Source organism: Chaetodon auriga, chromosome 13 (assembly GCF_051107435.1).
Source record: "Chaetodon auriga isolate fChaAug3 chromosome 13, fChaAug3.hap1, whole genome shotgun sequence".
NCBI classification, from domain to species: domain Eukaryota; kingdom Metazoa; phylum Chordata; class Actinopteri; order Chaetodontiformes; family Chaetodontidae; genus Chaetodon; species Chaetodon auriga.
Window position 1 is genome coordinate 24,709,786 of NC_135086.1, and position 26,593 is coordinate 24,736,378.

Here is a 26,593-nt window from a genome sequence, read left to right on the forward strand (position 1 = left end):
ATTGCACATTGTGTCTTTAGATTGAGGTAACCTGTTTTATCTGACTCACTGTGCTTTTGCATGTAATAGCTGCTGATGGGTACCCTAGTGCTACCTTCGGAACAAGAGCAAAGCCAGCTGGCTTTGTTAAAGGTGTTTTAGTTGAATCTTGAAAAGTCACACTTGATGCATTGTGTCTGTTCTTGTAGGCTGGATGCATCACACGGTGGAGCAGCTGGGGGATAAAGGTGCCAAGGATAGCTATGCCATCCAGTGTCTGCAGAAGTCTTTAGAAGCAGACCCAAACTCTGGCCAGTCCTGGTACTTTCTTGGCAGGTAAGACAAACAGGGGTGTGAGTTTTTAAGTTTGAATATTTTGCAAAGATACCCTCTTACCTGTGCCCTCACAGGTTATGTTTTGTGGGTCCTGATTAAAATGTTTGCTTTACCTAGAGGCCATGAGTCAGTTTGCTATGATAATAATCTTTTTTTCTGGTTGAATGTAGTTGGTAGTTACAGTTACAATCAAAATTATTCAACCCCCATTGCGTACTAGGCTTATTGGCAAAATATACAATTTCTCAGCGACTTGCAATAAACACATTACACAAGAACTGTTTAAGTAGTTCAATGAAACTAATATTACAAGGGTTTTGATCCAAATTAAACACAAAATGCTACTTTTAATGACTACTGCAGTCTCAAAATTATTCAACCCTTCATGACAAGCATCTTTAATACTTAGTATAGCACCCTTTTGCTGTTGATGACCTGCTGCAAACGTGATGCATAGCCAGATACCAGCTTCTGGCAGCGTTTCTGAGGAATCTTAACTCATTCCTCATGGGCAATGGCGTCCAGTTCAGTAATATTCTTGGGTGTGCGTTTTGCAACCACCCTCTTCAAATCCCACCAGAGATTTTCTATGGGGTTCAAGTCAGGCGACTGTGACAGCCACTCTAGAATCTTCCATTTCTACTTCTGAAACCAAGCCTTGATGGACTTTTAGGTATGCTTGGGATCATTGTCCTGTTAGAAGGTCCAATGACGCCCGAGCTTCAGCTTCCTCACAGATGGCATGACGTTTTTTCCTAAGATTTCCTCATACTTGATCCATCATGCCATCCACACGCTACAGGTTTCCAGTGCCAGAGGCAGCAAAGCAGCCCCAGAGCATCACTGAGCCACCGCCATGCTTCACTGTAGGCAGGGTGTTCTTTTCAGCATATGTTTCATTCTTCTTCCTCCAGACATACCGCTGTTCCATAGGCCCAAAAACTTCCAGTTTTGTTTCATTGCTCCACAGAATAGAATTCCAAAACTTCTGTGGCTTGTTTATGTGGTTTTGAGCATATTGGAGCTGACTTTTCTTGTGCTTTTGGGTCAGTGGTGGTGTACGTCTTGAGGCGCGGGCATTGAGCCCTTCAGTGTTTAGTATGTGCTTTATTGTGCAAACTGAAACCTCAGTGCCTGCTGCCACCAAGTCTTGCTGCAGGTGTTTTGCAGTCACTCGAGGGTTTTTGACCACTTGCCTCCTCAGGAATCTGGTGGCAGCCGCTGAAAGGTTCCTCTTTCTGCCACGTCCAAGTAGTGTAGCCACTGTTCCTTTAACTTTGAACCCATGAACTATGCTTCCATCTCTATCTCTAGGAACATTCAGAGCTTTTGCTATCTATTGTATCCTTTTCCTTGTTTGTGCAAGGCAATGATCTCTTCTCTGAACTTTTTGGACAATTCTTTTGACTTTGACTGCCATAGTTCTAACATGCAATCAATCATCAATCTCAACAAACTCCTAGCCAGTCCAGCTATTTATGTGTTCTATCTCAAGCACACCTGAACTAATGAAGTCCTTGATTAGTTGCACTAAGTGTGCTTGAAACAGGGGTTTGGGTAATTTTGATTAGTTGAATCAGGTATGCTTGAGACAGGGGGTTGAATAATTTTGAGACTGCAGTCTTCATTAAAAGTAGCATTTTGTGTTGAATTTGGATAAAAACTGTGGTAATATTAGTTTTATTAAACTATTTCAACTGTTCTTGTCTGCTTTGTTTATTGCAAACATCTGAAAAATTGTACATCTTGCCAATAAACCTAATATGCAATGGAGGTTGAATAATTTTGATTGCAACTGTATTAATGCTCCATAGACGCAATGGAAACACACACTTCACACCAAATTCTCTTGTTCCTTTGCTGTGCTGGGTTTGTCCAGCTGGGGGAAACTTAACCGACTGAATGCACATTGGCGTTGGAGTAGATAAGCATACAACTCCACTTAAGGTCCATGCAAGTGTTAGCTAGTAGCTAGCAGTCAGCGCTCGACCCATAACACGATGTGTAAGAATAAACCTTTCTCCAATGAACTACACACTCCAAATTATCCTTCTTACACATTAAGCATTTCTTACTGTTATATCTCTTCACTAGAGAATGTAATCCATAGGTGAGTTACAGATACAGCTTCCAGGATGGCAGCTTGACTCCGTGCACACATATGTTGATGGGGGAAAATATCAATATAATAGTGCACGATTACGCTGAATAAAAATAATAAATGCAGCACTTTTGTTTTTGCTCCCATTTCTCATGACATGATAGAAGATGCAAGGCTGTTTCTGTGCACACGCAAAGGGTTATTTGCACAAATTTTTTAAAATCTGAGTTAGTGAGCACTTCTCCTTTACCAATGTAATCCATCCAACTGACAGGTGTGGTATATCAAAGTGGTGATGAAACAGAATGATTATTGTACAGGTGTGCCTTGGGCTGGTCACAATTATGTGTGCAGCTAAAGATTATTTTATTTTATTATCGATTAATAGGCTGATTTTTTTTAAATGATTATTTGTTAAGTCTCTAAAATGTAAAAAAAAAAAAAAAAAGTGTTAGATGTTCATCACAATTTCCCAAAGCCCAAAATGACATCTTGAATTTTTGTCCAATTGGCAGACCAAAACCCAAAAACTCATCATAAATTACAAAGAAGTAAATCCGTACATGTAGGAAGCTAAAAGTTCCAAATATTTGACATTTTTACCTGAAAAATGATTGAAGCAATCATTCATTCATCAAAATAGTTGGCAATTTTCTTTTGATCCACCAATTCATTAAGTGACTGATTGTTGACACTCAAGTTACAATGAAAGACCACTCTACAATATGCATTTTAACACACAACACAGTGCCACAAATTTCAGAAATTTGATAAGAGTGTGCAGCTGGCATGCTGAATGTCCACCTGAGCTGTTGCACATACACTGAATGTTGATTTCTCTACTATAAACCATCTCCAGAAAAAGTCTTAGATCTTTGAACTAAAAGCAAGGACTGTCTGGATGTCCATTGCCTATATTGAGAACCGTTCAACCATCCACTACACACTTGGGTATAGTTTCGGGGACCCAACGAAGTACAATGACAAGTGTGAAGTAGTTTGGATGAGTGGTTCTCAGAAACACAAAAAGAGAAACATTAAATGACATTTGGTGAGTATGTTAGGGCTGGGGTGACTCATCCACATCATTGGTTATTACCACGGCATGTTGCAAAGATGGCTGCATCTGCTTTAAATTTTGAAAAAAAAACAAAAAAAAAACAAAAAAGATCTAAAAGTGTGGGACTAATTTAGACACAGACCCAACAATGTGATGCTCTGTAAGCTCTGCAAAGTGGAAATGCCTTATCACAGCAGTACAACTGCTCTGCATGAACACTTGAAGCGAGAGTGCTTTGTCAACTCTACAGTGACAGCAAGACACTGCAGTCCCATTCATACTTTTTGTCCCCACCCAAGTGTGATATATTAGGATTATCAACAGAGTGTGCTTCTGTTAGTCACCGAAAATCGATTTTTAAAATGTTTCTTTCTCACCCCCATTTTAAAAGACATTTCTTCACTGCTGCAGTTAGGTTGCACCATCATCCAACATTGTTATTCAGGTATTTTAGATTTTTTTAACTTTGATGGCCATGTATGATTGAGAAAGTGTCACAAACTGTTGTTATTGTCTATAAATTGTTTCAATTATTATCCTTTCCCCACCATGCTGCAAAAATGCATTTACCAGTGATTGTCTAAGTGCAGTTCATCACTTTAACAGGCTTTCAAAATGATCTCCATCTAGATGAGCATCTGAGCACCTTTGCAGCCTGCAGCCTCTCACACACGCATTGCTTGGCTGTATCGTCGTTTCATTCATTGCACAAACTGATTGTGTTCATAGCACATTCAACAATTTTGTGACGCTGTACAGCCCTGCAGTTGCTCATGATGCGTTGCATTGAGTGTTTCATGTTAGTAGCTTTACAAGGTTTTTGTCTTTGGTTATTGTGTATAAGAGTACCAAAAGGAACACAAGGTTTTTCAAGGGTCATAGATTTCAGGGAATGCTGGATGACTGAAATTGTTAGCAAAAGTAGGAATTAGTTTTAATTCAACAAATGTCTGTTTGCTGTACTTGAACTGCTTTGTATTTTACTTACTGAGCAGTTGTTGACCATCTCTTTGTGTTTCATATCTCATGCCTTTTTTCGATTTTTTTGTTCATCTTCTCTCCTCCAGGTGCTACTCCAGTATTGGGAAGGTGCAGGATGCCTTCATCTCTTACCGTCAGTCCATTGATAAGTCAGAGGCCAGTGCTGACACCTGGTGCTCCATAGGGTAAAAACAGAACTTGTAATATAATGATATACTCTAAGTCTCTGCAGGAGGGAAAGGAGTGGTTGGTATATAACAGTTCATCTGTTGGGTGGGTGGTTTATGCTCAGGGCAGCAGCGGCTCTCCAAACGCCTCATGTAGAGGCAGCAACTGCAGTGCAACAGAGGACATAGGGTGAATAAGAGAGCAGGAGGAGATTGAGAAATGATCTATAGATAGATGTATGAAATGTGGGCTATGTCCTCTGGGACCCCCTGAGAGTTGGAATGCTCGGAAAGATAAAGGCCTAAACTCTGGAATCATCTCCCCTCTTTGCCTCTGTCTTCAGGGTGCTCTACCAGCAGCAGAACCAGCCTATGGATGCACTTCAGGCCTATATCTGTGCTGTTCAACTCGACCACAGCCATGCTGCCGCCTGGATGGATCTGGGCACCCTCTATGAATCCTGTGGCCAGCCGCATGATGCTATCAAGTGCTACATCAATGCCACACGCAGCAAGGCCTGCCTCAACACTGCTGCACTCACACAACGCATCAAACTGCTGCAGGTAGGGCTGGCTTGTAGATTGGTAATGCCCATCATCGAACCCTGTTTGTTAGATGTTGTGGTGTATTTTTGTGTGTGTGTGTGCGTGTGCGTGCGTGTGAGTGAGTGAGTGTGCAAGTGAGTGTGCCTGCACGCGTGCGCGCGTACTGAAGTGCTGTCTTTATTACCAGGCGTTGCCAAAGCAATCAGCTTTTAAAAATGCAGATTGTGCTTTTCTCATTTTTATTTCTAACCACTGAGATATGAATAATTATTCATATTGGTGTGTTTAAACACATTTTTCTCACTTGTAATTGTAAAGCATACTTTCATGGCATTGAACATTTCTGTTATATTTCTGTGTAATATGGTTACCTAAAACATCACGTTTAAGTAAGCAGTAGTCTTTACAGTGCCTAAAGTTCAGCACTAAAGTTGTGTCTTACATAATTTCTCCTAGGCTCAGTTGTGTAACCTACAGCCAGGTAGTCTGCAGAATAAGAGTAAAATGCTTCCTAGTATTGAGGAGGCATGGAGCCTACCCATTCCTGCTGAGCTCACGTCCAGGCAGGGGGCCTTGAACACTGCACAGGCGCAGCAGGTGAGATCCAGCTTATACAAGAGACTCCAGCGGCTTGGAAATTACTTAAACAATAAATTTACGAAGATTATTAAAGCTGAGGCCTTGTTCTGATCCTTTCCGATGTTTTATCTATATCAGACGATATTGATGTTTCTAAAATTCTTGTTTGCATCCATGGCCAATTTGGACTTCTGGACCAAAAGAAAAAAGGGGATGCAGTTTGATGGAATTTGAGTGGGGACAATATTTCAATAATGTAATTACTGGAGTGTAGTTGACATTCATAGTGACTCATTGTGCCACGATTACTGCTAAAATTGTGAAGCAAAGCTACAAAGAACTCATTATGTGCCACACCTCTTATCTTTAATGCAAAGATGTACAAATCCTGTGGTCGTTGAAGTACACTTGGCAAAATGCAAGGCTGAAAATGCATGCTTGAATAGACACAGTATATTAAGTAGATGAAAGCATTTATTTTTGTGTCATGTACTTGACACTCATCTGTCTAAAATTTTCTTTTGAAAAGATAGTTAAAATTTGTAAATAGTTTTTGCTTGTCACTTTTTTAGTATGAGACAAATTGCAGCTATGTTCATTCAAGCTGAGGGCTGACCCATCATCAACCCATCAGTTTTATGCTCTTATTTTCCACATCTTATTTTCCATGCAGTTTTGTCTATTATAATCTTTAACATTGACATCATCTTATTTTGGCTATGAATAACATCATTTTCATTATTAGCACAACTTGATTTGCACTATCACCAAACATAGAGGAATGAGAGGAACAGAAAACCTTACTGATGTTGCATCTCCTCACAGAGTTTTAGAAAGTGTCAGCAACCAATGAAAACTCTGAAGAGACCAGAATATATGGTCTGCATGTCCACACAGCCCTCTAATGATGCAACTAATGTTGTCCATTATCCCACATCTTTATCACAGCATGAATACTCTGATTAGGACCTTAATCAACCTCTGTCAGTTAAATTAAGGTCATAACACAAACCATATGTTAATCAGAGTATTGTCATACATTGAATATTTAAATGCTCAAATTGTTGTTCATGTAAATGTAGTATTGACTGTATCTTCTAGTGTTATTGTACAGAAAGGTTTGGATTTATGATCGTTTCCCCTTTTTGAAGCACTACGTTAGGTTTGATTTTTAACTGCTTTAACTGCTGCTAACTTACTTGAAGAAGAGAACTAGGAAGAGATTTTGTTGTATGTTAGTCAAACATGTCCTCACAAGATGTGTCTCTGTGCTGGCTTTCTAGGCCTGTAAGGGGGAAGAAGGCCAGTCTGCCAGCAATCATACAGATCCACAGGCCAGTCCTGCCAAGAGGAAACGCACTGCCAGCCCAGCTAAGGTACAGTGAAAAAAATTAACATTATTATTCTGCTGGACAATTGACCCTTGGCTAAACCCCTCCTCTGAAAAACAACTGTCCAATGATAGCTTAACTAAGCATGACTGTAACTAGACCCTTCAGGCCTGTCAAGCTTTGCATTTCTATACTTCAGTGCGTCTCAAAACATCCAAACCAAGCGGCAAGTCAGTCCAGACCCAATCCTTAACTCAGTGATTGCCAACTGCCAGTCCTCGGGCTGCACCTGTCCCAAAGAATATTAGTGAATTCAGCTCCTGCCTTGCTGTCAGCTCCAGGCTGAACCACGGGAGGTAACTCCTGAGTTGCTGGTTAATCACTAAGCGTGTCCGTTAGAGGCTAGAGGCATCTCTTGGGTTTCTACCTTATTTTGTGTTACGTTAAAAAAACATTTGCTCAGGATTGACGCATCCAGTTTGTGGATGTGTTTATCTGTGAGCCACATTTTATCAGAATGAAGAGTAATGATAGCAGCTCAGTCCTGCTCTTTGTTTGTTTTTGGGTTTTTCAGACTCCAACAACTGCAGCCAAATGTGTGTTAGATACCATTGCATTTGACAGACTCATGGCTTATTCCTCATACCTTCAAATCCTTCTCTCTCATAAATGTGAAGCACACTGTTTGAAAATATGAATAATGAAGCATAGCCTGAATCTAACCGCTGTGTTCTTCATCCAAGTACGTTTATCTCTTCTGAAGTACGCATCCAAACAATTCAAGGGATGTGAGAACAAATAACATTTTAATTATCATAAATTTTATTATTCTTTTTTAATACCATGCTGTAGGGCAAATAGCTCTACACTGAAATACACAAACAAACCGCTCCCTTGTATACATTACGTGAATCTAAAACTGGTGACGATGCTGATGTTATGCCTTGGATGTGTTGCTTTAACCTGAGTCTTTAAAATGTGTCCAGTGGAAGTGTCACCTGAGGCAGACCTCTCAACAGACTCAGAGTTAAAGCCTTAGCATTACCTTACATTACATAGCTCCAATTATAAAATCTGCAAGCGAGAGTCATAATTTTAGCCGACAAAATCCACGGTCATCTGCTGGAAATGAGAAGCCTGCTTTTGTTAACTAGTGAGAGGAATCAACGGAGTCGAATGTTTCAAAATTTTGATGGTAAATCTGCCACTGTTATGGCTCCAAACGCCATATATGCAGTGAGAGAATGGAAAGGTTGACAAGTGTAGCAACAGTAACTAAGGAGGATGAGGCTTAGCAAAAGGTCAGTTGATAAGGTGAGCCATGGTACTCAGTTTTCTGTCTTGTTTACAGGGTGTGGCAGACTCATGGGCAAACAGCCCCAGTCAACAGCAGATCCCCAGCTGGTACCTAACGCCACAGAAATTACAGGTAGGAAATATCTCCAGTTCATACTTTTTGTATGTGTAATCTTAATAGTCTTGATAAAGTCATTGTGCACAGAAACTTTCCTAAAGTCACTTTTTAAATGTTTTTTGAAAAAATTGCTCAATGTGCTCTGTCACACCTGAAGCTGGATTCATACTCCTGAGTTAATAGATTATGACATACACCAAGAACCCCACACTTAAGCCTCCACAGCTGTACTGTAGCTAATGTGAACCTCCTCAAAAGTGCATCTCAATATATTTGCATGTTGATGAGAAAATAAAGGGACTGCAGAGATAGTTTCAGAAGCTGATGCTAGTCATGCTGGATCACTTCAAGGTTTTTCTTTGTATGCCAGGAGCTGAATTTGATAATAAAAATACTTGTAAAGGCACACCTTATTTTTTTAAAATATGTTTTTAGGCATTTTATGCTTTTATTAGGTAGTGCAAGAAATGAGGGAGGGAGATACAATAAAACTTCCAAGCTGGACTTGAGCCGGGGATGTTGATCGGTGTCTTAATCCCTATACACCAAGTTCATTCATACATACAGAATAAACCTTTTTGGTGCTGCTTCACAAATCAGAATCATTAATGACAATGATGATGAACTGAAGTATGAAAACAGTAAACCACATGTGAAGTTTACAAAGATCTGTACGTATTAACGTCTGACATTTTTAGATGAAAACAATTCCTTCTGCAAAGGTCTCTTTCCAAAGCACTATTTTTATTTGCAAAATACTTTTCTAATTACAACTGATTGTGAACTGCTGAATCAATACAACACTCTTGTGAAATGTGCAGCACCTGGATCACTTGCGGACCAACCGAGCAAACCTCAAGCCCCCCCAGGTGCAGATGCTGGAACAGCTCGAGAACCAGTTCTCTCTCATGCAGCAGCATCAGCAGCAGGTATCCACATGCAACCTTTATTATACAGGACTACAATTCTTAACAATTTAGTATCTGCTGTGTAAAATTCCTGTTTGTCTTGATATGTAGTGGCACAGATAGTTGTTGATAACTTGTTGTTTGTCAGCATTGCTGTTAATCTTTGTGCTTCTCTGCTCTGTGTCAGATGAGGCAGCAGGCGTCAGCGGGTGCTCAGCCACGGCCCAGCCTTCCCAATGGTCCTTTGGCTGAGCTCGCTCACCACCATGCAGGCCTCTCCCGTACCTCCCCACTCAATCACACAGCCATCCGGCCCCCATGTGTCACCCAGGCCACAGCCAATGGATCCGGTTCTTCAAGTCCTTCAGGGCTGCTGGGACGCCTGGACAAAAATCATGCCCTGGGACTAGGGGGTGGTGGCGTGAGCAACGGAAACGTGCCTTACCCGCAGCAGAACTCTCTACCTCACAACTGCACAGCCGCCATTCACCCCAGCACCAGCAGCACTACCAGTAGTCCCAGTCACACAGACGAGGCCTGGAGGAGCCAGCAACGCAACACTACCACTCAGGTATCCCTCAGACTTTTTCAATGTTTCCACATTTTTTTTGTCATTCAGATGGCCTCATATTTGCCTCCTTGTGCCCTCACATGCTTTGTTTTTTCTGGCATTCTTTTTATGTTGAAATAGTAGATTCTGTGATGATGATGATGATGATGATGATGATGTCATCTGCATGTGGTTTATTTTCGGATAAAGTGATTGCTTCTTAAACATCTGATGTTGAAGTGTATTGAAAGTATTACTCTATTGATTTTTCCTTCTCTTTTTTTTTTTTCTTTTTTCTTTTTTTTTGGTTTCCCTCTGTTCAGGGGATTCAAAAAGGTCCAGGTTCACATTTGGCAGGTCCCAATGGAGAACCCCCTTTCTCTTCCTCCTCTTCCCCTCAGACCTCATTCTCTTCCTCTGGCATTCTGAATCAGGTTGGACATTGCTCTGGGCCCTGCACTGCCTCCTCCTCAGCCTCCTCTTTATCCCCCACCTCTCCCCAGACCACACCCAACCATTTGTCCTCGCCTCCCCACTCCGCTACTACCTCAGGGGTCCACACCAAAGACACCACGCCTTCAGGGGGCAAAAACGGCGGCAATGGTGTAGCTGCCACTTTGCCATCAGGTCCAGAGACCGCTGTCAGGCATTCCACAGGGACGCCCCTAAGTCCCAGCACCACCCCCGCGCTGGGATTGACTAATCACATCCAGCCGCGGGTGCCGTACAGTTCTGCCAGCCTGTCTCAGCCTGGCTCTCCTGCTCCCGGCATGATCAGTTCAGACAATCCTCAGCTCTCAGCCTTGCTAAAGGGAAAAGCCAATGCTACCAGTAATGATGATAACAATAACTACAGTCACCACGGCGAGCCTTCCTCAGAGAAAATCAACAACGTCCATCCAGGTCTCCATGGTGCCGCCAAGTCAATGTCAGAGCAGTCTGTGGCATCCGAGCCACTTTTAGCCACTGCTACGTCCTCTCCACGCTCTGCAGACCCTCACACCACCAACAGCCTCCCCTGCCTTAACAGCCCATCTAGTACAAACAGCCAGGGACCCACAGTCAATGGGAAGGGGCTGGAGGACTCCCAGAGCCCACTGAAGGTACAGCCTTCTGGAGGAGCTCAGAAATGCACTGTCCCTGCTGGTCTGGCACCTTGGTCCTCAGTTTCTATCTACCCCAGCTCCAGTGACGTGCTCAAAGCATGCAGGTAAGAAACCTGCATGGCACCAGTAAACTCCAGTCAAACTATGACTGATGAAAAAATTAGATTGTGTCTGTTGGTCGTGAGGGAGAGACACTGTGTTAGAATAAATACATTGGGACTCAGTGTTGTGCAACATTTTTGGGTTTTTTTTTGGGCTTCTTAAACATAATTCAGTTTGGCAAATGAAATGAATGTCATACAAAAATTAATTGCAGCATTTTTCACAGTTTTTAAACCACCGAAGTGATTGGTCATTGAAGGTTTTCGAATCCCTGCAGGGCTGTAGTGTTTTTGCAGATGGCACTGGTTGAATGTTTTGTAGCACAGGTCACAAAATTCTAGTATGAGTATAAAACATCTATTACCATTCATAAAAACCACCACAAGTAGTGCAGTTCATCACATGGGTCTGGCAAAGGGCATTAATGTTGAATACAGGCCACCATCCAAACCATAACAAGAAATGTTTTGACAAACATTTTCTTTTTTTGCCCGTTATGGTAAATTGCAGGGACATAACCCCTCAGGTTGTACAGCACATCCATGCATTACGATTCAAATGAGCAATACAAATCACAGTAAATTTCATTCATCATACATGCACTGTCATTTATATTCACACCGATCATACAGTATGGATGTGTAATGTGTGTTTGTTCTCTCGTAAGTGATTCACACAAACAAATGTGAAGCTCTATAACAGCTAAAAACTAGAATCCAGAGATTCCTTTGCTCCTTAACAGAGTGAAAGAGATTCAGTCATTGGCCACAGCTAATGTCTGTGGGCAGACTTGAAGTTCTTCGTTTCTTCCTGTTTGGGGTTTTGGTTTTGATTGACAACTTGAAAATCATCAATCAAAATTCATTTTTTGTCATTTTCATCTAGCTCAATTCACTCATAGATATACAGTAGATGACACATCTGGCTTGTGTGGTGCATCTCTGCTACCACCTGTTAAAACAGTATAAAATGCCAGAGTCTGTGCTGCTTCTGGATGTTCAACCAAGGAACAGGGAATAACATTTCACATGAAGTTGTTTTACGATATGTTACTGTAACAAACTCCTTGAATTTGATATATAGGAGTAAGTTATCCTTATTTTTCCTGATTCTAGCTTAGCCTATATCCAAGGAGAAAAAATCCAGATTTTATTAAAACTATACATCAGTACGATGCTTCTTTGCAGCAACATCCATATTTGAAGCATTGTAGTCCACCATAAGCTCATTTGTTTTGCTGATACTGAGCTTCAGGTGATTGTTGTTGCACCATGTGATGAAGCTTTCTGTCACTGGAAATGATTCACTGGAATCATACATGTCAATATAATGAGTACTTCCATTTCACCAAAAAAGACACTCAATGTCTTTTATTAAATTCCTTCAAAGTTTTCACTACTTGCATGAGTCTGAGCAGACATGGAAACTGCAACTTGACTGGCTGGTGGAGGCATATAACAGTGAGGCGGTGAGGTTTTATTAATTAAGCCTTCAGTTATTTCCAAAACTATTATCAAAATTACTTCATGGCAACCATGCAGTAAAAACACAAAATAATAGATGCTTAGAAACTAAGAAACCATAAGTTTGTTTTAAATATTTTAGAAATATTAGTTACTATCAACTGAAAGTATTTTGTTATGACCTACATTTTTGATTGAACCCAATATCCTCTATCATAAATACATGTCTGGCATTTGTAGAAAACCAAACCACTTAATAATTAGTTGAAAATTCCAGGAGCCGTGATGATATTCATTGTGGATAGAATTGGTGTTGGATGTATGGACACAGCCATGGCCATGATTTTTTTTTTTAGCACATGATAGACTACAAATACAATAGTGATGCACCATCGATTCAAGTCGCACACAAGCAAGCAGCTCTATCTCACACATCACAAAGCTGTAGTGCACTGATGCTCCTGCAGTAGTTTCATTCATTGCACAGATCAATTTTTTCTCAGCATGTGCAACATACATATCCCACTGTACAGACCTGTGCTGGTTGATAAGGTTGAGATTACAGCTAAAAGTGAAAAAGACAGCATTGTGTGGCACTGAATGTTTGTGGCAGTTGTGCATCATGTGTCTCAAAGAAACCGTTACTTTCACTGTATCATCCTGAGCCCTGAGCTGATGTCAGACAAACATTTGAGTCCATCATTGGGTGTGTACGGGTGGTGCTACTTGGATTTTGAATTAGTTTGGAAGCTGTTACATCACTCAAAACTTGCTCTTCTCACTGGCCGTCACTTCCTCTCTGTTTAGGGATGTCCTGACCAGGTTTTCTTTCCTCCAATCCTAATCCGAGCCCTGTTGTTTTAGGCCAGTCCCCATATAGGGCCTTCTCTTATGCCTTATCACATCATTCAGTCCAAATCAGAATGCATTCATTGGCAGAAGTTTATGTCTTTCAAAACACCAGATTCCCAGTTACATATGTATTTACCTAAGGACTATCTTTAACATGACTGCTTTTATAATCAGTTGGTCATTAATGTAAGGACAGAGACAGCGATCTCTGGACATCACGGATTCATTCACAGCTCAGACTATAATCCATGCAGCTGTCAGGTTGTCTCTGCACTGAACCTTTGACTGTGCATTACTGTAGTGATCACTGTGTCAATATAACAAAACTGTATGACATTGCTCAATGAACAAATGATTGATAGCACTGATGGCACACTCCTGTCATGGTATAATGTGGGACATTATGTGATTATTTCTCAATGAGGATGATTGTGGTATAGCTGAATAGACTTAAAGAGTCTAAAACTGATTAAAAGTAGTTTAAAAGTGTGTTTTTGACTACAGGCTGCATATATGTGGTTTTTAAGTGTTTGGACAGCATTTCAGTGACTGTTTTAATGTACACATGTTGAAATGAAGTATATAGTATCTGATTTTTCTTGATGATGGCTTTTTTTCAACGCATTCTGAACTCGGAGTGAATATTCTCGGAGTTGATTGAACTAACCCTGATCAGTTGTTCTTGAACTGAAAACTCAGAATCCCATGTCAGGGTCAGTCACCTAGTTTAGGTTTAATCTCAGTTTGTTAAATTTGCTTTCAGAAACAGGCCTCTGACTTGTTTAGACTTCAGAGACTTTAGACTGCTTCTTTATTGATTCCAATTTGGGAAATTAGTTATCTCAAAGTATGTTATTTCAAATGTCCAGATGTTGAGCCAATATATTGTTGTTTGTTTTGTTGTCAGGTGTGTTTAAGCTCACTTTATTTTGACTTTATTTTATTTGTAATTCAGTGTTGTGTTGAAGGGGTGAGGTTACATGGGGCAAAATGTGCAGTGTAGTTGTCACTTGCAGATGCTCCAGTTTGTTTTGTTCTACATGCTGCATTGCTTTGTTGCTCACAGCTTGCTTTTACCTGAGCTGTTAAACTGACTGATCTCTCTCACCTCCCCTCTGGCTGCAGGAACCTGGGGAAGAATGGCCTGTCGACTAGCAACATCCTCCTGGACAAATGTCCCCCACCAAGACCCCCTCGTGCACCCTCTCCTCCACTGCCAAAGGACAAACTCAATCCCCCGACGCCCAGTATCTATGTACGTGCAGTCACACCATAGAAGGACAAGTATTCATGATGTTGTGTGCAATGTTAGAGCAACAGTGTCTTGGCTACAGCACTAAATACAAACACTCGCAGTTCAGTCCTCTTTAATGTTCTGTAATAATCTGTTCACTTTCCCTGACTGCTCCTGTGTCTCCTCTCTGATATACAGCTCGAAAACAAGAGGGATGCCTTCTTCCCTCCACTCCATCAGTTCTGCAGTAACCCTACCAACCCAGTCACTGTCATCAGAGGACTGGCTGGAGCACTCAAACTAGGTACAAGGCTGTTCCAGAGATGTACAAAATATGTACTCAACACTGCTTAAATTTACTGCAATTTGAATTTTGGATTTTCAGGCATCTAAATTTGTTTGATTTAGCTGTTATTTGATTTTGCATGTGGTAGTGGCAGCAGCTGAGACATGGGCAGCAGGATGTTTCTGTCTTTTCCAGTCTCACATGGCTGAGTGGGTGTGTCTCTCTAATCATAGAAGTGAGTGTGTGGATGAATTTGACACGTATGACAACAGCACCACCTGCAAGTGGAAAATGTTACTGCATGTTTTCCATATAGAAAACTAGATGCCTTTGCCAAGAATTTACAAACATCTGCGCCTCTGTTACAATGACTTGCTGCCTTATCATGTAATATTCTGATATGACAGATTGTTCCCTGCTTATTTTCTTAAGTGTATAGCCCATGTTACAATAACAGTAAAACAGACACAGAACTACACAATCTACACCCCACCTGCCCAGCTCCCTCTAACCCTTCTACACAACTCACCTCTGTGTCACCTCGTTCTGCCTCAGTCAGTAGATAATCATAACAACATTTTGAAAATTATTTTATATATGAATATGAAATAAATCATATCAAAGCTTGAACTGAAAATTTCATTAATTTTTCAAAACAGTACTTGCCTTGATTCCAACTGCTCTTCTTTCTTTTCATTGCACACGCACAGATCTGGGCCTGTTCTCTACTAAGACATTGGTGGAGGCCAACCCAGACCATATGGTGGAGGTGCGAACCCAGTTGGCTCAGCCCACTGATGAGAACTGGGACCCCAGTGGCAGTAAGAAGATGTGGCGCTGTGAGAGCAGCCGATCCCACACCACCATCATCAAATATGCTCAGTACCAGGCCTCTTCCTTCCAGGAGTCTCTACGGGTCAGTGGGAGGTGGATACACACCACAGACACACTAATACTAAAGTGCTGAAAAAGTGATCTGTGCATCAGCCGAATGAAATTTGAACCAGTGTGACTCTCACAAAACCATAAAACTGTGAATGAAATATCTATGATACGATGGACATGTTTGCTAAATATTTTATTGGAAATAGAGTGTGTGAGCACTATCCTTTACCAGTTAACTTTGATGAGTATGTTACCAGCCATCTTCGTTATTGATATAAGAATAGTGTTTGAAATATAGTGTGAATTCCTGTCAAATGTCCAAATTAAACTGTAGTGACTAAATAATTGATGTTATGTTAACGTTGCCAATAGTTTCAATGCTTTTGTTGGGACAGGAGGAGAATGAGAAGAAAAAGGAGATGGACGCAGAAGGTTCTTCAGACAGGTGAGTTATATTTGCCTTTGTGTCTCCTGAGATCTCAATTTTCAACGTTTGTGCATTTTTGTTGTCTAGTACTAACTACGTTGTATTGTCATGCTCTGTTAGTATGATGCGGCGCAGGAAAGGGTCTTTCAAACACATAAAATTTGGCACCAATATCGACCTCTCTGATGAAAAGAAGTGAGTGAAGTGTTGAACACGTTCAACTGCATTCCCCTCAAAATATCTGGTTGCATGAAATATTCCACATCTTCTCATATAATGTTGTGTTTCTCTCCTTAGTAGGGAAAGGGAATAACATGTCCTTTACTGTCACACAGTAACCTGTAACCTTTGCTCTCTACAGGTGGAAACAGCAGCTTCAGGAGTTGTCTAAACTGCCTGCTTTTGCCAGGGTGGTGTCAGCCGGTAACCTGCTCAGTCATGTAGGACACACCATCCTGGGCATGAACACAGTCCAGCTTTACATGAAGGTGCCAGGGAGCAGGACACCAGGTATACATGGACAAAATATATCCAACTGTTGTTTGTCTTGTCATTTTTGTCACTCTGTTCATAATCATGTGCTCCACTTATAGGTCACCAAGAGAACAACAATTTCTGTTCAGTCAACATCAACATTGGTCCTGGAGACTGTGAGTGGTTTGCTGTTCCTGAAACGTACTGGGGTGTCATCAACGACTTCTGTGAAAAGTACGTCACCAGAAATGATAACTTTTAAGTTTCTTAGCTAATTCCCAGAGTTGACTCTGACAGCAATGCATGTTTCTGTTTTACCTCCTCTTACAGGAACAACATCAACTTCCTGATGGGTTCCTGGTGGCCCAACCTGGAGGACCTGTACGAGACCAATGTGCCTGTTTATCGGTTCATCCAGCGTCCAGGGGACTTGGTGTGGCTCAACACAGGCACTATTCACTGGGTTCAGGCCATTGGCTGGTGCAACAACATTGCATGGAATGTTGGACCCCTCACAGGTGAGAAAGGGAACGGAATCAGACATTATGAATGTGTTCATGATGCTCATTATTCTGTTGTCTGATGACATACTTGTAGAGCAGAGCCTCTGGCAAAAATTCTCATCCCTCCAGACTTTCAGTACAGGCTCTAGGTGGAGACAGGTTCAGCTGTCTCAGTTTCCACTGATAAAAATGAAGAGTGCCTCTTGGTTTTTGTCCGCAGCTCATCAGTACAAGCTGGCAGTGGAGCGTTATGAGTGGAACAAACTGCAGAGTGTCAAATCCATCGTTCCCATGATCCACCTGTCCTGGAACATGGCCAGGAACATCAAAGTGTCAGATCACAAGCTCTTTGAGATGATAAAGTGAGAACTCACTGTTTCTCTTAAATTATTAAACCCAATTTGTGGTATGGCTGCCAGGACTAGTGGGTGTGTTTTGTTGTTATCCTGAACTCACCTAACATTTCTTTCTGTATGTTAGGTATTGTTTGTTACGGACCCTGAAGCAGTGTCAGATGCAGCGGGAACTGCTGTTAGCTGCTGGGAAAGAGCTGGCATGGCACGGGAGGACCCAGAACGAGCCGGCACATTACTGCAGCATCTGTGAGGTAAGTGCATGTTTCCTAAACGACACCTAGATCTTTTTTGCTGCATTTGTGTTGTGGCAATGATGCTTTTAAGCTTCGTTTACACTTTTGCAACCTTTCTGTCAACCCCTTGTGCCTAGGTGGAGGTGTTTAACCTACTGTTTGTAACCAGTGAGAGCAACAGCAAGAAAACGTATGTGGTGCACTGCCAGGACTGTGCCCGTAGGGGGAGCACTAACCTGGACAACTTCGTGGTGCTAGAGCAGTACAAGATAGAGGACCTCATGCACGTTTATGACCAGTTCACACTTGTAAGTACCTAGCACAAACACACCAGTAGTGCTCGTCTCATTGAGACCAGAGTGGTCCATTTCAAACATAAATGATGCCCACTTTCATGTCTAAGTTCCATGAGATTTGTCTGCCGAGCTTAGTGTGTTCTTCCTTTATCTCTCTCCAGGCGACTCCCCTGCCTTCCTCCTCTTGATGGTAACATTGTTGTTCTGAGGACAATTATAGCCACAATGGACTTAATCGGAAACTCTCCGGAAAGCTTTTTTTTTTTTCTTTTTTCTTTTTTTTTCTGATATTCAGGAAGTAAGCCGGCAGTCCTCAAACGGCACTCTGTAGCTATCCCATAAGGCAGCTGTGTGAAAGCTGTGTGTCTATGCAATCTGCCAAGAGTGGTGTGCCTGCCCCCAGTGGACTGGAGGGGGGTGGCAGCTCCTCCTGTCATCATGACCAGACTGTTCTACTGCTGGCCCAGCTGGACTTCACTAGAAAATACACAAAATCCCACATAAAAATGATGAATTAAAGTTTTGTACATATTATGTTTCAACTCGCAACATCGTCCCACAAAGACTACTGACTTGATAGTTTTCTTTTTCCATTTTTGTATTCTGTTTGTGAGTTGACACAAGAGCATTGTTCCCTCCCCTCCATGTCATAAGTAATTAGCATAGCTGGTCTTTTATATTAGACACCTCCTTGGTTAGGAAAACAAGATTAAAAAAAAGTTGTAATGTGAAAAGTTGAGTGACACATTCTTTGCGACATTTCCCCCTCTTTTTTAAAATCAGTTTAAATGTTTTATTTTGTTGGAACTATGATGAGTCTTTGGTTACTTTGGTTGGGGGAGAGGAAATCATTTATAGGCAAACAGCCAGTCACAGAGAAAAAGGGTTGCACATAGACAAGAGTGAACTTTAATTTTTTTTTTTTTTATTGTGATGTAAATTTACACTATTTATAAATGCATATTTATTGCTTGAAAATATTTGTCGATGGAATGCTGTAATTTTTTTCCAGAGTACCTGCCATTAAATTTGAAGGAGCCTTGTGATTTTAAACATGGCCCCTCATACGTTTTCTATATAAATAAAACTTAGTAAGCATTGTACAGAGACCTTACCTTGAAATGGGTTTATTGTTTGAAGGATGTTTTATGAGTCAATAAACAAAAACTGTCTTTATTTACATCTGCATCTCTGTTGTGCTTTTTTATTGTTCCTCCAAGTAAAAGCTATGTCATTGTCAAGTGGTGGCCTTCTTGCACAGCCACCTTAGTGTGAGCTGCGTAACTGCACTGAGTAAAGCCTGGAGCTCCTCAAATTTTGAGGACTATATGCATAGAAGTAAACAGGCTGTTCTGGGTTTTACTCAGTCCTGTTATCCATCTTATTCCTTCTTATTCAGTCTTTCTTTGTGAGATGAAGTTAGTAAGTGGAAAAATGTTCATTGCACAAAAAGTTCAAGCAATCTCTATAAACAGAAAATACAGCAACAGGATCATAATCCAATGATAGAAATACAAATACAATTTAAAATTAAAGTATATAATAAGAAAATAAGACTGCCTCAGTGTCAACCTCTAATAAGAACCTGTTAAAATACGGTAGCTAAATGGCCACTGACTGATCGTTTTCTCGTCATGTTGTGGTTTTAAAGCAGCAGCTCTTGAGATGGAAGAACTTGTGACTGGTTCTGCAGCACGGCCTAATAGCTGCTGCAGTCTAACAAGAAATGGGGTTACTAAGGGGGCTACTGCACCCCCTAAAACCAGGCAATGTGAAAACTGCAGATTAAAAAAATAATGCAGAGGGGAAGCATGAGAATATGGACAGAAGTGTTTACATGATAAACATTTTCTTTGATCATGAAGCCTAATTTTACTCCATAATTCTGTGGTTAATCAGTGAAGTGTATTAAGTACACTGCAGATTGGAGTCTCTTAACAGTGACAAACAGACATATCTGCATTGCTAAATGGACTAATTATATAGCTCTTTTCTGGTCTGCAAGTCTGCAAGTCACACACATCACACTCACACACCAATGACGTAGCAGCGGGAGCAAATTGCGGTTCAGTGCCCAAGGATACTTAAACATGTGGACTGCCTAGTCCAGGGACCAAAACTGACCTGATAAGTGGACCTCCTGAGCCACAGCTATCCCAATTGCTTCAACTGCTCCTCTGCAGTGCATTATTCTGAACTATGGTGAACCGGTCATGGGTACATCTGTCACATCTCTAGCCCACATCCAGAGTAAAGCTTAAGCTTTGGAGAGTTCTCATGTATTAGTTCTGTGTTGTTTACTGTACTTGCCATGGCTGCTTTGACATACATTATGTTGGTGTTCAAGTTTGCTGTCTGCTGTTGTGTAAAATGTTCTCACATTGCAATATGTTGTTAATAATTATTAGATATAATATATTCTGGCTATTCAAATTTAACACAAAACATAAATATTGCACACCATTTGATGAATGATGTTGTTGTATAGACTGACCTCTCAGCTCTCCCAACTGGGACTGACTTTCAGTAGCCCTGTCTCACACAGCTCAAATAGTCCAATGGATCAATTGTATGCTTTGGAATAATACATGGTAAATGTACTTTTTGGAAAACATAACACTCACTGCGTAGTTAGTTTTTCACCGAAGAGGCCACACACAGTGTGCCTTCTATTGCCTTCAATTGACTGAAATCTGCACAACTTCGAGCCAAAAGAGTCAAAACTTCATAGAAATTGTGGATTTTGTGTCGTTATCCCCAATACCCCATCCCACTTCCTGTGATGTGAATGGGCATTGGTTCAGCTCTTCAGAGGGGGAGGGCCTGTCAGTATGATGTCTGTTGTTCAAGGCCTTCCCAATCTCCAGGGCTTTTGTGCTCCATTCTTTGGAATTGACATTTTTACCAGTCCAGTTTTCACTAGCCAAATGGTTCGCTCAACCACACTGTTGGCTTAAGGTGTGTAGGGTAGTGAGTAGACCCTCATCACTTCATTCTGTTGACACCACACTTGGGCATTGCGAAATTTGCATTCCATTGTCTGTTTGTAGCTCCTTAGGCACTCCAAGGTTACTGCAGACTTGATCAAGCATGCTCACAACACTGCTGCTATTAGCAGCACTGGTCTAATGACTACATATCCTGACATAAAGTCCACATGTACCAAGATATATTTTTCACCTCTCTTTTCTGTCACCCCCATAGGGCCAACTACATCCATGCATACTGATCCCCAGGGCATGGTGCTTTTGATTCTTCTGGGACTAACCTTCCTATGGGTGTCTTGTCCCAATTCTTGATCCACTTCATCACTGCCTTGCCAGTGCATTCCTTCCATGGTGTGTGCTTTCTGATGCACCACATTCGAGTCCATTTTTAGCCTCAACTTGGCTATCTTCTTCCATAAGTTTTGGGCAGTTCCAACAGTCTTTCTAACTCAGCTGCCACAAAGGTTCACTTAACCAGTGCATAATATAATACATGGTGTCATTATCAACAGATTATGGCACACGCACACACCTTATTATATGAAATGGTTATTCATTTGGCTTTAAGACAGTGAATGCTTATGATTGAGTAAAAGAGATGAATAGTAAGAATTCCCATTACAAGTACTAGCCTTTTCTTAATGTTTTTGAGCTGGCTCTTTCTTGTCTACAGGGTTACTGGTCACATGGGTCAATCATAACCTTTTTGTATCTTCACTGTCGGTGCTGCTCTCAACGAGGGGCCATACCTCCTTCAAGTATTCTTTTGTCTCTTCTCGAGATTTCTTTTCTTGCATCAATGCTTTGAGCTTCTTAAACTCCTGGAACTCCTGTTTGTTTGTATCTTTGTTGGCTCATGGCTTGACTCAGCATGATGGACAGGCAGTGGCTGTCCTTCCTCTGCTGAGGGTAATCATCGTCGTCATTGGAGATGTTCTTGTTAATCTCTTCTTCAGTGCAGTGTGCAAAATTGAAAGCTGTTTTCCTCACCCTTTTCAACATCATGTGTGACCGCCAGGTACGCCATTCTGGACTTGCTGGTCAAATCCTTGAGAGCTGCCAATGTGGAGAGAGTAGGCATCATCAGGAAATTAGCCCACTCTATTTGTGCACACACTTCCAGCTTCTGTATCTCGTCCAGTCTGCTGGCCCATGCCTAAGGAATGTCCTATCCAGTTTGGACAACTTCTAGTGTATGGGCCTGTGTTCCATCTCTGAAAGTCACAGGTGCCAAGTTCAGGTCTCTTGTCAATCTCTGTGTGACTTCCACAGCCTTTTTTCCACCTCTGCGTTACCCCACTCTCAGGTCTTTGTGTCCTGCATCTGAATGCTGACGTTGTTGTCGTTGTCTGCTTCATCCTCCCTTCCATCAAAGTCACTGATATGGTCTGCTTCAACATTACAATTACAATTACAATTTGTCGTTTGGCAGACGCTTTTATGCAAAGCAACGTACATATGAGATTTTCATACATCACAAGCAAGGTTCTGGACAGGAGAGAACAACAAGAGTAAGTGCCCTAACGCAAATTTCTGGTCCAATTACATAGGTGCTACGGAGCAGTGCTACGAAGTAATGTATAGAGTGCATAGAGTGAATAGAGAGGTCACTTTTTCTGTAACTTCAGTTCTGATTATTTATTTGCAATTGGATATGTACATATTAAGCAAGGGCAAGCAAACAGCTCAATCAGATTTAAATTTCTCAATGATAATATAAAGTCAATCAGTATATAATGAACAAATATAGTAAAGGAATCCAAAATATGCTCATCTGATCTAATGGAGAGAGACAGAGAGAGATTGGTCTTCTGGCCAGCGTGGCCTTTCCGTTCCTGCTCAGGTGTGGAACTCACGACTCCTTCCAAAGTCCCCAGGTCTTTTCAAAGTCCCATTCTTGATGTAGCAGAGTGAGTGAGAACTTTTGAATTCATATTACCACACTACCTGCTAGTGGGCAAAAATTCTTGTACCAGACACCTGTCTGATAGTGCTGTGGCTAAATTTAAGGATATGATCCCATCAGCATTTAAATCAATGCCATGTCTCAATACAACAGAGGACTCCTGCGCTAACCTTAGTCCCTCCCAAAATGACTACCTGGTTGATAGTGCTACAGGTTCATTGCATGTGAAACGTGACTCTATTGCCCCTCTAAGAAAGAAGATAATAAAATAGAGGAGGTTAGCTCCATGGTATACCCCTCAAACCTGCAAATTAAAGCAAACTTCACGGAAAATAGAAAAGAAATGGCATTCTACCAATTTGGAAGAATCTCAGTTCGCCTGGCAAGACAGCTAAAATATACAGGAAAGCCCTCTGCACTGCTAGGGCAGCCCATTACTCTGCACTAACAGAGGAAAATAAGAACAATCCCAGGTTTCTCTTCAGCACTGTAGCCAGACTGACAGAGAGCCATAATTCTGTTGAACCATGTACTCCTTTAGCTCTGAACAGTAATGACTTAATGAGCTTCTTTAGTGATAAAATTCTTACTATTAGACAGAATTCATCAGCTCCTGCCTTCAACAGGTAGTGTTTTGTCTTCAAGCACAGAAACCGTAGAAACTGTTATTAAACCGCAGTTTTCAATTGAATTTATATTGAATTGAATTTAGACTGTTTTTCACCTGTCGACCTTCGCCAACTAATTTCAATAATTTCATCATCAAAATCATCAACCTGTATTCTAAACCCCATCCCAACTAAGCTGCTTAAAGAAGTTTTACCTTTAACTGGCTCGTCCTCATTAGACACAATCAACAGGCTATGTACCACAGTCCTCTAAAGTAGCTGTGATAAAACCTCTACATAAAAAGCCTACTCTTGATCCAGGGGTTTTAGCCAACTACAGACCAATATCCAACCTTCCCTTTCTCTCAAAAATTCTTGAGAAAGCAGTTGCTAATCAGCTGTGTGACTTTCTACACAATAATAGTTTATTTGAGGATTTCCAGTCAGGATTTAGAGTGCTTCATAGCACAGAGACAGCACTAGTTAAAGTTACAAATGACCTTCTAATTGCATCAGATAAAGGACTTGTTCTCTGTACTAGTCGTAGTGCTGCATTTGACACCACTGACCATGGTATCCTATTTCAGAGACTGGAACACTTCATTTGCATTAAGGGAACTGCGCTAAACTGGTTTAAATCCTACTTTTCAGATCACTCTGTTTATACATGTTAATGATGACTCCTCTTTCCTCGCTAAAGTCAGCTACTGAGTTCCACAGGGTTCTGTGCTTGGACCAATTCTATTCACCTTATATATGCTTCCTTTAGGGAACATGATCAGGAAGCACTCAATAAATTTTTATGGCTATGCAGATGATACCCAGCTATATTTATCAATGAAGCCAGAAGAAACCAATGAGTCAACTAGACTACAAGCATGTCTTCAGGACATAAAGACCTGGATGACCTGCAATTTTCTAATGCTAAACTCAGACAAAACTTAAGTTATAGTACTAGGCTCTAAACACCTTAGAAACTCACTTTCTGGTGACATAGCAGTATGGATGGCATTGCGCTGGAAAAACTAGTCCATGCATTCGTAACTTCCAGGTTGGATTATTACAATTCTTTACTATCAGGCTGCCCAAATTCATTGCTGAATGTTCTTCAGTTGCTCCAGAACGCTGCAGCACGTGTTCAGACAAAAATGAGGAAGAGAGATCATATTTATCAGATATTACCCACTCTGCACTGGCTCCCTGTAAAATTTAGAATAGAATTTAAAATCCTCCTCCGTGCTTACAAAGCCATAAATGGTCAGGCACCATCTTATCTTAAAGAGTACCTTATTACCCCACTAGAACACTGCGTTCCCAGAATGCAGGCTTACTTATGGTTCCCATGGTTCCAGCAGAACAGGAGCCAGAGCATTTAGCTATCGAGCTCTTCTCCTGTGGAAACATCTTCCAGTATTTGTCTGGGAGGCAGACACTGTCTCTTCATTTAAGAGTAGGCTTAAAACTTCCAGTTCTGATAAATCTTATAGTTAGGGCTGGCTCAGGCTTGCCCTGGACCAGCCCCTAGTTATGCTTTTTTAGCATTAGACTGTCGGGGGACCTCCAAAGATACACCGAGCTCCTCTGTCCCTCCCTCTCCATCTGCACGCTTTCATGTCCTATCACGGTGTGTTACTAACTTAGCGTTTTCCCCAGAGTCTTTGTGCTTTGTCTTCTCCTGGGTTGCCATGGATAGTGGCTGAATCTGGATTGTGGATTACAGCTGCGTCTCCTGCCATGGCCCTGCCTGGCATCCACTGCAACTGCTACTACTATTATTACATCCACTGTCACTGTTACTGTGATTGCATTTCTGTCTGTCTCTCCCTGTCTGTCTCACTCTCTCTCTCTTGCTCTCTCTCTCTCTCACCCAACCGGTCGAGGCACATGGCCGTCCACCCAGAGCCTGTTCTGCCGGAGGTTTCTGCCTGTTAAAAGGAAATTTTTCCTCGCCATTGTCACCAAGTGCTTGCCAAGAGGGAATTGTTGGGTCTCTGTAGATAAAAGAGCTCAGCCTGTACCAGCTCTATATGAAAAGTGTCCTGAGACAACTTCTGTTGTGATTTGGCGCTATAAAAATAAAATTGAATTGAATTGAATTGAATTGAATTGAATTGAATTGAATTGAATTGAATTGAATTGAATTGAGTGAAGAAGAACTTAAACTCCAATTTATAATCCACACTCAGCTGGGAAGTGGTTATTCCTCTGTGCTTCTGTCCTTCTTTGCCATGTTGGGCTTCTCACGTAGTCCTTCCCTTTTTCTGAATCCCTCCTCTCTATTGCACATGTTCTTTTAGACACCAAACTGCCAAATTGGTGCATGTGCAACTTTAAGTGTGTATATCCATTTTTGGTAATTCCCTGGCAAGCTTTGGCCTTTGGCTTAGTTTGGCACAGGCCACTAGCTATGGCCTTACCTGACTTCCTCATCTGGATGTTGTTTATCTCCAGTGGAAAAGTACATGACCTGTCACTTATTAACTTCAGCTCGGCCATATACACTTGAAACTGTTCATACTTGATTCACTTGACAAATTTAGCTCTTCTTATTCCTTATGATGACATTACATCAGTGATATCAAAACCAGCAGCTTACAATAATCATTGTCATAACTTGATATATGGTCTATGGACTAGGTGATAAAAGTTATTACTCACAGTTGTTATATGTAATAGGGAAATGGGGATCTCAGCTCTTTTGACAATTTATATTTTTAATAATATTTATATATTGCAGACAGGTCTTTTCAACTTGGACCCTCACTAGCTGCGCACAAAACATAGAAGATCTTATTTTGCCAAGTGAGGTGTCAATCATAAGGTCAGAGTGCAGTAGCCATTTTGATGCCACCATAGTATGCACACATGTTATCTGGAGTTGAGAATACTTGAAAGATTAGCACATCTGCTAGTTTATTTTTTT

At 41.2% G+C, this 26,593-nt stretch overlaps 1 protein-coding gene across 4 annotated transcripts in view; it reads left to right on the forward strand.

The window, feature by feature from the left end:
• Window positions 1-19,349, forward strand: part of kdm6a (lysine (K)-specific demethylase 6A) — a 53,926-nt gene extending 34,577 nt beyond the window's left edge. For 3 of the 4 annotated variants that reach the window (XM_076746167.1, XM_076746166.1, XM_076746169.1), the window contains 21 exons: window positions 189-315; window positions 4,544-4,642; window positions 4,969-5,188; window positions 5,627-5,767; window positions 7,033-7,125; window positions 8,432-8,509; window positions 9,316-9,423; window positions 9,590-9,973; window positions 10,276-11,162; window positions 14,601-14,730; window positions 14,908-15,013; window positions 15,706-15,911; window positions 16,276-16,325; window positions 16,428-16,502; window positions 16,669-16,817; window positions 16,901-17,015; window positions 17,112-17,299; window positions 17,505-17,646; window positions 17,765-17,891; window positions 18,011-18,181; window positions 18,331-19,349. In XM_076746167.1, the coding sequence (XP_076602282.1) occupies window positions 189-315; window positions 4,544-4,642; window positions 4,969-5,188; window positions 5,627-5,767; window positions 7,033-7,125; window positions 8,432-8,509; window positions 9,316-9,423; window positions 9,590-9,973; window positions 10,276-11,162; window positions 14,601-14,730; window positions 14,908-15,013; window positions 15,706-15,911; window positions 16,276-16,325; window positions 16,428-16,502; window positions 16,669-16,817; window positions 16,901-17,015; window positions 17,112-17,299; window positions 17,505-17,646; window positions 17,765-17,891; window positions 18,011-18,181; window positions 18,331-18,357 (3,623 nt within the window). In that variant the 3' untranslated portion in view covers window positions 18,358-19,349. The remainder of the gene's footprint in view (window positions 1-188; window positions 316-4,543; window positions 4,643-4,968; window positions 5,189-5,626; window positions 5,768-7,032; window positions 7,126-8,431; window positions 8,510-9,315; window positions 9,424-9,589; window positions 9,974-10,275; window positions 11,163-14,600; window positions 14,731-14,907; window positions 15,014-15,705; window positions 15,912-16,275; window positions 16,326-16,427; window positions 16,503-16,668; window positions 16,818-16,900; window positions 17,016-17,111; window positions 17,300-17,504; window positions 17,647-17,764; window positions 17,892-18,010; window positions 18,182-18,330) is intronic. The other variant, XM_076746168.1, reaches the window with a different exon arrangement.
• The last annotated feature ends 7,244 nt before the right edge of the window (window positions 19,350-26,593 follow it).